We start from the raw sequence: 12863 nt of genomic DNA on the forward strand, positions 1-12863 counted from the left end.
TGAGCATACATAACTGTTAGGGATTGATTAGCTGCTTGTGCGTAAAAGTGCTCCCTCAGAGTTTGTGCGACCCCACAAACCTCCGTGTGTGACGGAGCTCCTCAGACATGTCTGCTCTAGTCACTAGTAGAGTCCGACAGTGGCTGTCTGCGGAAGCGTTTCCAGCAAAGGAGCTCCTTAACGGAAACGCGTCTCCTGGACTCACGGCGTGACAGTTTCCGGCGAGGTGTGGGTCTCCCTATGGGAGACTCAGATACCTCCCCACTGTTCTCGCTGGAAGCGTCCCTGAGCCCTCCCTCCTGCTCGCATTCCCTCAGAGATCCACTCCTCCCCCTGCTGGTCCCTGCTTCAGCTGTTGAGTCTCTTTCTTCCTCCCTGAGTCCCTCCACCACCTGATGCTCCGATGGCAGTTCCCTGACAATAACCATTACAAAGTGGACCCATTCTGGTTTGTGAAAACCAGTCTGGAGAACTGGATTTTCTGCTGGTCCAGAGGCGTCAACACCTCTCCCTGCTAATGAGCGGCCTCAAATCTGCAAGCCTCAGATACGGGCCTCGCTAACAAGCCCAGTGACTGAGCCCACAGATACCTCACCTCAATTCCAACCTGCTTCATTCAGGGGATGTTGCAGAAAAGGAGGCTAAGCAACCATTCCAGAGACAGTCATTATTTGCTTCCTAGATTCTTGTCAAACTGACTTCCCTGGTAACTGTGTAGATTAGTGGGTTTTTTCGCTTGTTATCTATCCTGGTTTAGAGATTAATAGGGGCAAAAAAACCCTAGTGATCTTCTCAGATGTGGCCTTCTACTGTTCTTGATGACATGGGAGAGATATACCTCTCTCCTGCCAAGTCGCTGCTGCAGTTTATACAAGCTTCTTCCTCTCCTGCCTACTGCAAAAGAAAGAATGCAATACGCAGGTGGAGAAAGGAATGGCAGATCAACCACTATGGTGAGCCATCACTATGGTTCACACTAAGACTGGCTCTGCCAGTGCAATTGCACCACACTCAACCATAGTGATGGTGAGCAGAAGTTTCCTATGCTGCAGCTGGGCAAGGGTTGTTCTTTTTTGGCAGGTAGGGAGAAACCCCAGAAGATGTGCCTTATTCTGAAAACACACCCAAAGAGATCACAGGCCTGACCGTAGCCGGTGGCCACAGCCCACAAGCGGAAAGCTTCAGTGTTCATCCTTATGGCTTCCTCTATCCTCAGGGGAAGGTCTTTGGGATCTTCAGCTACGAAGCGACCCAGCCGACTCTTCAGTTCGAACTTATTAAGCTGTGAATAATAAGCAGACAGCAGAGTAAGATGCAGGACCTTAGGGTAGAGTAACCCATACGGACATCCGAGGAGGAACACCTAATGATAGCCACTGGAGGAGAGGGCTTTAAAATGGGATCGGGCAAGCCCATTAGGGATAGAAGTGTCAATGGCTGGTGACCATGATGGTTAAATCCACAATCACATGCACTGAACTACGGAACACCAGTTGCTAGCATCCCTTACTTGTGGACTTTCTGGGTGCAACTGGTTGGCTGCTATGGGAAGCGTGCTAGGCAAAATGGATCATTGGGAGTGAGTCAGCCGGTCTCATACCCAATAGCAGATGGCTTGGTGTGGCGGCGGCAGCCACATGACCTCCAGTCAGTCCTATTGCTGCTACTTACTGGGAAGCAGAGGAGGAGAGGAGGTGGGGAGGCTGGCACAGTGCAAACACACCAGACTGGCTCTGCCAGTGCAATTGCACCACACCCAAACTTGCCACCACCTTGTCCTGCCACCTCTGCATTTCAGTAAGCAGCAATGACACAACGGAACAAGGTCAGGTGAGTGGCGCTACCCTACCACCCGACCTCCTGCCACTGCTTCTACCTTTTCTTAAAGTTTCATGGAAATCAATGGAAGCGGCGTTAAAAATGAGCACTCCTTTTCTTCTTACTTCCCATTGCACTTCCTTGGCGCTGAACCTTCCCATCTCAGCGCCTGTCCTTCATCCACTTTCCCCTTGCCCTCTGCAACCGAAGTACTTCTTACACCTTCCCCTACAATACCTCCACATAAAAGTTCTTTAGAAAATCTGAATTACAAGTATTACTTATTTCAAGCACATGATTTGTTTCCATTGTACCAAAAATTGATGTGTGTCTGTGTGGATCTATAGAGAATGCAAATAGACCGGTCAGCCATCTCTGGGGAAACTGAGTACAATACGATAATCTTTATTGTCATTGTCCCATACAGAACAATGAAATTGAAAAAATCTACATCAGACATTCTAAATAAATAAATAAATAAATAAATAAATAAATAAATAATATTTATTTATACCCCGCCTATCTGGCTGGGTTTCCCCAACCACTCTGGGCAGCTTCCAACAGAACACTAAAATACAATAACCTATTAAACATTAAAAGCTTCCCTAAACAGGGCTGCCTTCAGATGTCTTCTAAAAGTTTTGGTAGTTATTTTTCTCGTTGACATCTGGTGGGAGGGCGTTCCACAGGGCGGGTGCCACTACCCACAAGCCTGCTATCCCAGCTATCCCAGCCTGGATAGCCCCTAAAAACTCTGATACCCCATGATTGAATACAATATACTCACATAAAGGCTACCTTACACTGCGTTTAAAACCAAAATTGCATTTGGATAGAAACTGTTTCTCAGGCGGCTCAGTAACCAGGCTTCTTCTTTTTGTCTCAACCATCTTTTGAACTTCTGTCCCTGTTTAAATACCTTAAGTGGAGAGGCCCTTACCAGCCTGGCAGCTGCATTCCTCCCTCCAGATGCCAAGACTCTCATTAGCTTCATGGCAGCGGCGCATGGAACTCCATGCAGGCTTGTGAGCAACTGCCCAGGTTCAGCTACTCTTGGATTCCACTGGGTGGGGAGGAATTCTCTGATGACCATCTCAACCAGGCGAGGGCAATCTAGAATCTGCAAAACAGACATTTAAGAGAGAATATTTAAGAGCAGAACAAGGCCACTTATTTGTCAGTACAGCAATGTAAAAAAAATTAACCATCTGGCCAAGTATATCAAAGGAATCTGAACTATTCCTATATGATTTCCATTCTTCCCCCTCAACTGGCATCTTCTCTGACCCAGAGAACACACACACAGGTACCTACCCGACTGCATGCTTCAGTAGAGTGCCTTGCTATGCGCGTTAGGATGTCTAGACTCTCCAGGACTACCAAAGGCACAGGTCGCATTACTTCCAGAATGTATCTCAGGCGCTGAAGAATCTTGGTCTTTAGCAGTCCCTTGGAGGTAATAATAAGATTTTGTAAGTCTAATACAAAAGCCCCAATTATGGTTCAGCAAACTTCCACTTCAACCTATGAATCTGTAACAGATTACAGTGGTACCTCGGGTTACATATGCTTCAGGTTACAAACGCTTCAGGTTACAGACTCTGCTAAACCAGAAATAGTGCTTCAGGTTAAGAACTTTACTTCAGGTTGAGAAGAGAAATCGTGCTCTGGCGGTGCGGCGGCAGCAGGAGGCCCCATTAGCTAAAGTGGTGCTTCAGGTTAAGACGTTTCAGGTTAAGAACGGACCTCTGGAACGAATTAAGTACTTAACCCGAGGTACCACTGTATGTATGTTTTTTGTGTTTTTTTTTACACAGATACTGCTTTATTGACAATATTCTGGAAGTGACTAGAGGTTTTACCTTTATGGCATCATATTGTGCCACTTCTGGATCTGGTTTGTTTTCATCCTTTGGTCTTTTCCCTGGTGCCTTCTGGGTTGGAGTTTGCTCCTCATTCTCATCTTCCTCCTCCACCTCCTCTTCTCCCTCGTTCGGGATAAAAGGGTAGACAGTCATACCCTGGTACCATGAAAACGTCTTGTCCAGATACTCCTGGAAGGAAGTGAAAAATAAGAAGCTAGTTCCTGCTGAACAGCTGTCGAAAAAGGAGCAGGAGAGGATGCTCTTATGTCAAATCCTAAGTGTCTTCGATAGCAAGGCTTGGAAAGAGCCCTCCCAGAGGAAGTACTTTGAATAAATGGTGTGAGAGGCAGCACTGGGACTTGAGAAACCAGAGTTCAAATGCCCACTTAGCCAGTCCCTGCCCCTCAGCCTAACCTACCTCACAGGGCGGCTGCAAGGATAAAATGAAGAGGAGAGAAGTGTGTGAACCACCTTCAGCTTCTTGGATTAAAGGTAGGACATGAATGTAATAATAAACAAAAACAAACAAACAAATATTCACAATAAGTTCAAGTTCTAAAGGCATGGACCCAGAATTGCTCTTCTGGAAACAGAAGGGCTTCTTTTGGAAACAGAAAACGCAAAGGATCCATTTAACGCACAAGGAGGAAGCTGCCTCATGTGGAGTCGGGAGACGGGTCCATCTAACTCAGTAGTCTCTCTCACCAGAGGATGGGAGCCTCAGGCTCAGGGGCCAAATGTGGCTCTCCATGCCTCTCTTTCTGGCCCTTGGAACTCAGCCCCTAAGTCTTACCCCTCATCAGCCCTGTTCCATACTCTCCTTAAATGCTTTTTGCCTGGCTGGAATGTGTCCTTCAACTATGAGAACGCCCCTTGCTTGCCTGGATGGCAAGGTTGGAGAAAAATACGTGGATCGCTGGAATGTGGTCTGCTGACACAAAGCTAAGAGTCACATCAATTGCTCTATCCACTTTCTATCCACCAGTGGTAAGTCACACTACAAGGAGATGTGGCCACACTTGGGAGTGGCTCTGCATGATTTCAGACAAGAGTGTTTCCCAGCCCTGCCTGGAGATTGAACCTGGGACCTTCTGCATGCAAAGCAGCTGCCCCACCACTGAGCGGAAGGGGGCAGAAGCCCTTAATAACACGGAGATCTATCCCTACTGATACCAACACTCAAAACTATTTTACATGGATTCTTGGGTTCTACAGATAGAAACCTCATCATCTGGAGAGACAAGCAGCGCATGGAGGGCGTGGACAGTGGCTGCAACGACATTATCCACTGGGTCATCCAAGGAGAAGCGGAGCAAAAAGAGGAAACCAGCGTCAAGCAGCACACGAAGGACACTTCCTTTCAGCGAGGAGGCAAACTCCCCTGCCTTGGCCTGAAAACACACACCACAACGACAAAGTCAGGTTAAAAAGAGAGAGAGAGAGTTGTTGTATTTAGAAGGCAGCACTGGGACGCTTTCCCGGAAGTCCTTAGACTGGAAACTGATAGAAGCAAATCCATTCCACTTCTTCCACTTTAAATCATGACATTTTCTTTTTTTTATGATGAAGATTGATATGTTTTGCATTCTTATCCTCTAGCAAAATGCACACAGCTATAAGGCAACTGAGTTTCTCCCTAGGGTTCCACAAATGAGATCACTAAATACACCATGGGCAGCTGCATCTCTGGCCTCGAGGGGGAATGTTCTTCCCTTGGAATTCTGCCAAGGTGTGGTCATCTCTCTTGTCTCTGACGTTTGCCCTGTGCTTTGGAGGCCTTGTGAGTGCTTCCAAAGCACAATAATGAAATCAGGCCCTTCCACTCCCACCCGCACATCCTCTATGCATTCCACAAACAATGGTGGTCTACCAGTGGGGACTAAGCCAGCCAAGATCTGTAGATTCTGGCTTATATCAATATACAATTATGGCCAATTTCTGCCAGACTTCATAACCTTTTCTCGTTGCTTTAAAGCACTTAAGAGCCTAATTTGGCTGTTCCCAATAGCCAACGTATTCAACTAAACCACAAATTAATACAATGCGGCAGATTTTTCTGAAACTTCACCATTAGCAGATTTGGCAGTCGCTAGTGAATTAAACTGCTAGCTGCCTTTTGTTTCCCTTAACTGAGAGCCAATTCCTATGCATGTTTATTCAGAAACAATCCACACTAGGTTTTAGTGGTGCTTGTTCCCAGGTAAATGTGCAAAAGAACATCACTCGAACCTTTCAGGTTAGATAATAACATGATAACAGCATCAGAAGACTAGTAAGATTTCAGTCTAGTCACCAAATATATGGAGAGATCCAAATAATGTTTTATTTACTCATTAAGGAGGTAGGAACCTTCAAAAATGTTTTAATACGGCCTTCCCCAGGCTTACTCCCTCCAGCTTTGCTGCTAAACTCCAACTTCCATCAGGTCTTAGCAGCACAGCTAGTGGTCAGTCTTAAAGCAACATCTGGAGGTGTCATGCTGGGGAAGGCTGTTTTGATCACTGACCCATCTAATAAGAAATGTCACAGTGAGAAGCTTTCTGTTGGAGCACCGTGGTCATTCTTCAACTTTGCAAAAATGACCACTTCAGATCAAACCCTGTGGATGTACTTGTATGTCACCAAACTGTCTTAATTTAGAGATCCCCTAGGGCCAATTAAAAGGTGAACAAGATCAGAAACCAAAAAGCACATTGGTGGTTTGGTATATGTGGAGATGGTTTTTGTGGCATCAGAAGAAACCTGGCCACCCCGTTTCTCTCTTGTCACCCCTACAAAGGTTAACTCACCTTCTGGACAATGTGACCAAGCACCTGCAAAGCCAGAGTCCTTTGCTGAATGACCTGGCTGCGAGACAAGTGGAAGAGCTCTTGGAGCGAGTAGCCAGCCCTCTAGCATAAAAATAAAACATCCAGACATTAGGGTATCTATCATTGTGTTACGTTACATACTACTGAAGAGACACCTTCCTTTCACCTGAACAGACTCTGAAAGAAGCAAGGAAGTTAACAGGACTGTCCTCTGCCAATCGCACCACACAATCCAGGTAATAGTGCAATACATGCAGAGAGCAGGGGCAACAAGGTTCCTGTGCTAAGCTTTAGATGAGTCAAGCATGCAAGACACATCAAACGCTACAAAGAAAGCATGGGGAAATATTCCAAGGTCGCTGAGCACCAACCTGACGGAGGTTATAGTAGGAGTCACCCTTTTTTATAGGCTCTAAGCAAAACACCAAAAACTGAGCCTTCCCAGAAGAAACATTCATTGGAATGCTACACTACACTATCCAAAAGTCTGGGATCTACTGTTCAATAAGTTACTGCTACTCAAGAGGAGGGTGAGGGAATTTCCCATCTTCGTATGTGATGAGAAAAAGAAATCTTGCTCCAAGTAGCAATCTTATTTCACAGTAATTAATTCTCTGCTTCTTCCATTTTTGAAAGCATGAAAGTACTTTAGATGCCTTCAACTGAGAATCATTAATGGTCAGACCACCTAGCCCAGGACTACCTAAGAAGGAAAGACAGGAAAGAGAGTCAAACATGCAATGCGATCACAAGCATGTTCTAGCATTCAAGGCTGTTCTCCCCTTACTTCTGCTTCCTCTCCGTGGTGGTGTAGGCCCAGATGTGTGGGGAGGTCTTTATCTGGGGGAATAAGATCTCCCTTCAGATTGAAGCGTGCCTGCATTGCCTATTGGAGAAAGAAACAAATAAAATTATAACCTTTATTGCCTACTGTGCCATTCAGCTATTCTACCAATTTAGCTGCTCACACTTAGTAGGATCTAAATCCCTTAACTACCCAAGCCAACTTTTACCAATTTTTGCTGACAACATGTTCTAGGAAAGGGGACCTCTGGCCTAGGGACCAAATGTGGTCCTCCAGGTCTCTCTGTCTGGTAGGGTTAGAAACTCATAGATATAAAATAACCACCTAATGACACCTTGAACCTAGGTTACGGCCACCACAATGGACTGTCTAGGTGCCATTTTCTTTTACAGTGAAATTATTATCACCATCATCTCTATATCGCTTTATATTTTAAAGAAAAAATGTCTCAAAACGGTTTCCAACACATTAAAACATCAAATAAAACAATACAGGATTAAACAGCGACAAGACATCTCCACAGATCAGTCAGCCGGCTGCCACGCAGCAGTGTCTTTTGATGCTGGGATATTGGGGGGGGGGGGGCAGCAGAAACTGCTGATGTACACCAGCCAGATGGTGGAGATGTTAGTTGCCAAACCTAATGACAAGACATCTTCACATGGTCACAACTGGACCTGCACCTGGTGCCTGGGCAATTTCAAACACTGCTAGGTGGCGTTTGGGATTCTCTGTAGGCCAAATTGACACTTCCAGGCCACACCCTCCTTGAGAGCTTCTGCCTGGCTAGAGTGTCTCCTTGAACTGAGATAATGCCTCTTGCTTGCCTGGAAGGAGGATGGAAAGTGGTGTGGGGGTGGCTTTTTCATGGCTGGAATGTAATCTACTGTTACCAAGGCAAGAGTCTGCCCCCCGCCCCCGAAGGTTCCCATAAAGGAAGGCAGCCCTCAGGCTGAAAAAGGTTACCTACCAATTTTCTAGGGGGAAGATAATTTGAAAGCAAGAAAGAAGGGACTGTGTTTTATTCTCCTGACCTTTTTGGTTTTCTTCTGCCGAGGTTCAGGGAGGTCCTTCAACCACTGCAGCTTCTCCAACTCCACAGTGTCCATGTGGAGCCACTCTTTCTGAGGCTTCACTGGAAGGTCACCACCTTTTGGGAAAGGCAAATGCAGACATTGTTATTCTTGAGCGTGAAAGCAGAGCATGCATCACTTTCATTGTCAACATTTGTGGCTCTGAAGAAGTGCATCAAATACTGCTTTCATGACACTACAAGGGGAAGGGAAAAAAGCTCAGAGACTGACTCATCATCGATACATAAACATCAAAGGTCCACCAACAGTTTAATCTTCCATAAGATCTGGAGAAGGAAAGTGGATGGCGCCGTTAATAAAATTTGCAGATGAAATGAAGATGAGCTGAATATCAACTTGGACGTGGAGTGAATACAATCAGATTAGAAAATCAAGAGCACTGAATAACATGAGGCTAATGATTTAAACTGCACTCCAACAACCCTAAGAAAAGGGTCTCAAAATAAAGATACTGAGGAGAGAAAACTGATAGTATTGGAAAGTAAGTCTTGAAAGGCAAGTTCAGAGGGCTCCATTATTGCCGTCTCACGAGCGATAATGTTTAGAATTCTGGGTCTTCACAAAGAGTCAGAGAGAAATTGAAAGGGAGGAAAAATCAACTAATTGTACATTTTGGCTCTGCAGCAACAACTGAATAGGAGACTCTGAGCATAGCCAATAAGTTTTTTAATGGTTGGAACATCAAGAAGATCAATTATTTAGCATTATAGACTAGGCAGCAATGGAAGGAACAATTAGCACCTTGACAACCTCTTGAGATAAATCTACTGAGTTAACTCTGGAATGTTGTTCTAGGACAATGGGGCTTACAATTAGTAATGGAGTAAGCATCCAAATCAAGTTAAACAAAGCTCTAGTAAAATTACAGTAACAGCTTATTTTCAACCATTACCTATTGCTTATCTTTGGACTACAGTGGTACCTCGGGTTATATACGCTTCAGGTTACAGGCTCTGCTAACCCAGAAATAGAGTCCGTTCTTAACCTGAAACTGTTCTTAACCTGAAACACCACTTTAGCTAATGGGGCCTCCCATTGCCGCCGCCCCAACAAAGCACGATTTCTGTTCTCATCCTGAAGCAAAGTTATTAACCCGAGGTACTATTTCTGGGTTAGCAGAGTCTGTAACTTGAAGCGCCTGTAACCCAGGGTACCATTGTACATTCATTTTATATTTTTTAAAGAAATGCTGGAATGAAGAACAAACACACCAGTGGGGTGGGTGTGAAGCAGGAAGTAGCAGAAGAGTCTTCTGGTATTTGTTTTTTTCCTCTCCATTAATCACTAAATGGAGAAGGCGGATTACACCATGCTCTGAATCAAATTAGTAATGTGTACCACCAGACACTAGGATTGCAATCTTGTCAACAGTGGGGGGAAGACTGTTATGTATTCTAGGGTTATCAGCAGATTGTTGAACTGATGAGAAACCCCTTTAGAGAAACACAACCTGGCAGCCCGGATGGTGAATGTGCACTGAACCTTTCCTAGCTTATGTTTTGTTTTTCAGAATTGGGCGTGCAACATATAGTCAGCCTATAGTGCCATTTCCTGCAGCTTGGCTCTCCCCTGCGCACTGTTTTACAAACACAGCCCCCACCAAGCCAAATCACTGCATCTGCTAAAGTTCTGGCTCTCTGGTACTCGGATTCAGCCACAGATTCATCGGCACCATGACAGCATAAAGCAGAGTAGGAGGAAGGTGTTGCAGAGAAATGCCTCCTACATACATTAACTGGAGAAGATTACAGAGGCTTTTGCCAGGCTCCCTCACATGCACCATTACGTCTTCTGGGACGCATGGCATAGAGTGCTGTGGAACTTGCGCAAGAGGAAGTCTGGTTGAAGAGGTCCTTGGGCAAGTGTAATAAACCTATTACACTATTTGCTGTGTGGCTAAAATGTTACTAGCCCTCGGCAGAAAGAGAGTGCAGATATCACCCCAGGCTTGCAAGCTTCCCTGCCCCCTTTTCTAGTGCAGCCTTAGCTCCTGCTTAACTTCAGTTTAGTGTTTAGTCTGTCATTTGAGCCCCAAGCTTTGGCTCATTTTTACTCACCTCATCAGTTACCTGTCTATTCTAAGTGGCTGTAGTTCTCCAGGGTCTCAGACGGAGGGTGTTTTCAATCGCTTGCTAGCCTTTTAGCTGACAAGACGGCCAGGAATGAACCCTGGGATCGTCTGCATGTGAAGCAGCACTGGGCAATATATCAATACAGTGGTACCGCGGGTTACATACGCTTCAGGTTACAGATGCTTCAGGTTACAGACTCTGCTAACCCAGAAATAGTACCTCGGGTTAAGAACTTTGCTTCATGATGAGAACAGAAATCGTGCTCCTGGGGCACAGCGGCAGCGGGAGGCCCCATTAGCTAAAGTGGTGCTTCAGGTTAAGAACAGTTTCAGGTTAAAAACGGACCTCCGGAATGAATTAAGTACTTAACCCGAGGTACCACTGTATATCGCTCAGGACTGGTATTGAGAGGAGACCGTGATGACAGCTTCACTCGGCGGTATATCGGTGGTGAAACCACCATTGCACTCTGCCCTGGCAGAGGGAGAAACAAGTTAGATCGGTAAGTTGCCAATACAGCTTGTTCCTTCCTCTGCTTCTTTGAACTGCTTGGGCTGAGGAACGTGCTGCTGCCCTCCCCTCAACAAAGAAGTTTCAATGAGGCTCCGACCCGCCACTGGATCACAGGAGCCAGTGGTGCGATGGGGGCTCATCGCGACTGCTCATCGTGACTGAGAGAGCCCCGTCCCCGCTCCTGCTTGCACTCAAGTAGGAGTGGGACTGGGCCTGCAGCCTTGCTTGGCTACCACCTGGCTGCCTTCGCCTTGGGGTGTGTGCTGTGCCTTTCCTCCCAGAAAGACGGAGCCCATCCTCCTGGTAGAAGGCAGCCAGGTGGTATGGGGGCTCTTTGATGATGCTGGCAGGTCTGCCGCTCACCAGCAGCCCTTCTCCACAAGGCACAGATAGGGTGGTTTTGCACTGCCTTGCGGACTTTGCCCGGAAAGGTGGGCTGGCACTACACTGCCATGTTGAAAACCGAACATCGCCCAGCCCCTAATGTGAAGCGTGTGCTCTGTCACTCAGCTCTGATTGCAAGCTGCAATCTCTGCTTCCACTCCAGCAAAGAAAGTCCACTGGCGATTTTGTACCTCTTTCGAAGGAAGGATGGGATATAAATCTAATAAATCAACGCACCCTTGTTACGGAAAGCACATTGTGGCCCCACCTGAGAGGGACCTTGAGATTCAGAAGCCCAAATCGTTGACCTTGTTGAGAATGGATTTCCCCTTCTGAATTAATTGCTCTCTTCCCATTGCAAGCACAGGCTGCCTTCTTCCCTCTGGCAACATGGCTGCTGCTAAGTCTATTCAAGATGAATTTACTCCTTGGCATCAACAGTGGCAGCTTTCCAATGCTAAGTGCTAATGCAAAATTAATAATACGTCTCCTGCTGGGCACAATGTGCTGCATGCATAACCTCGGGCAGCTTGAAAAGCTCCATTGATTTTTATAATTGCTCCTCTCTTCCCAACGATATACTAAGTCACCCCACGGACAGTTGCCCTTCCTCGGTTCGACACACCTTTCCCTCTCCTCCCAGAACCAAGTTCTGCTTCCCTCCGCAATCACATCTTGCTTCTCCTCTACCAATATGCCATCTCATAAATCCTTTGCTATCAATCTGCTGCTATCTTCACATTTTTTAAGGCTCAAAGGACCCTTCCCCCCCCCATCCTGGTGCAGAGGAAATACCCAACATTTCTCTTCAAGCAGTGCACCTTAACAAGCTATTGTTCTAGCGCCAGCCTGCTAAAAACTAAAACCCAATGCGGGAAAGCATATGAAAATGTGGGGGGAAGAAATTGTGGGCAGGGGAGGGGAAGCAGCTCTTGCGGAAGCGCTAATCCACCTGCTCTCGCTTCTTCTCCCTTCCCTCCTCTTGCACATTAAAGCTGCTCTCTCAAGAAGAGAAACAGTAAACACCACCCCTTATCGCACCAAACCACACCGCTCAAATCCAAGAGCGATTCAAAGATCTCATTAAGCAGGCTCCACGAGGCAGGGAGACCCAGAGAATATAGCAGAACAAAGGATCAGACAGAAGGAAACAGCCAGAGGAAGTATGGGGACGGGGCGGGGGCGGGGGGCAGCGGAGAGGTAAACCACTCAAGAAGAGAGGGATGCAACAAGGCGGGAGGAAAAGGAACAGGATGAAAAAAAGAATAAAAGCAGGGAAGTTTCGAATTAATGCTTACGAAAGAGCAGGTCTGCACAAACTGTGACCAATGGAGTCCAGCACTACTGGGCATGTATTGTGGACTGCCAGGTATCTGGCAATCCAGAAAGCTACCTTATACCAAGACAGACCACTGGTCCATCCAGCTCCGTATCCTCCGCACTGATTGAAATTGACAGGGCTCTCTCCCACCAGCCCTACATGGGGAGATGCCAGGGACTGA

At 46.4% G+C, this 12863-nt stretch overlaps 1 protein-coding gene across 4 annotated transcripts in view; it reads right to left on the reverse strand.

Moving 5' to 3' along the window:
• Positions 1–12863, reverse strand: part of RPAP1 (RNA polymerase II associated protein 1) — a 174485-nt gene that overhangs the window by 146016 nt on the left and 15606 nt on the right. For all 4 annotated transcript variants that reach the window (XM_083506091.1, XM_083506092.1, XM_083506093.1 and 1 more), the window contains 8 exons: positions 8333–8448; positions 7281–7379; positions 6473–6574; positions 4907–5074; positions 3681–3872; positions 3133–3267; positions 2759–2938; positions 1125–1282 (listed from right to left, as the gene is read on the reverse strand). In XM_083506091.1, the coding sequence (XP_083362217.1) occupies positions 1125–1282; positions 2759–2938; positions 3133–3267; positions 3681–3872; positions 4907–5074; positions 6473–6574; positions 7281–7379; positions 8333–8448 (1150 nt within the window). The remainder of the gene's footprint in view (positions 1–1124; positions 1283–2758; positions 2939–3132; positions 3268–3680; positions 3873–4906; positions 5075–6472; positions 6575–7280; positions 7380–8332; positions 8449–12863) is intronic.

The sequence above is a fragment of the Podarcis liolepis genome (assembly GCF_965112155.1).
Source record: "Podarcis liolepis genome assembly, chromosome: 1".
In the NCBI taxonomy this organism is placed as follows: Eukaryota; Metazoa; Chordata; class Lepidosauria; order Squamata; family Lacertidae; genus Podarcis; species Podarcis liolepis.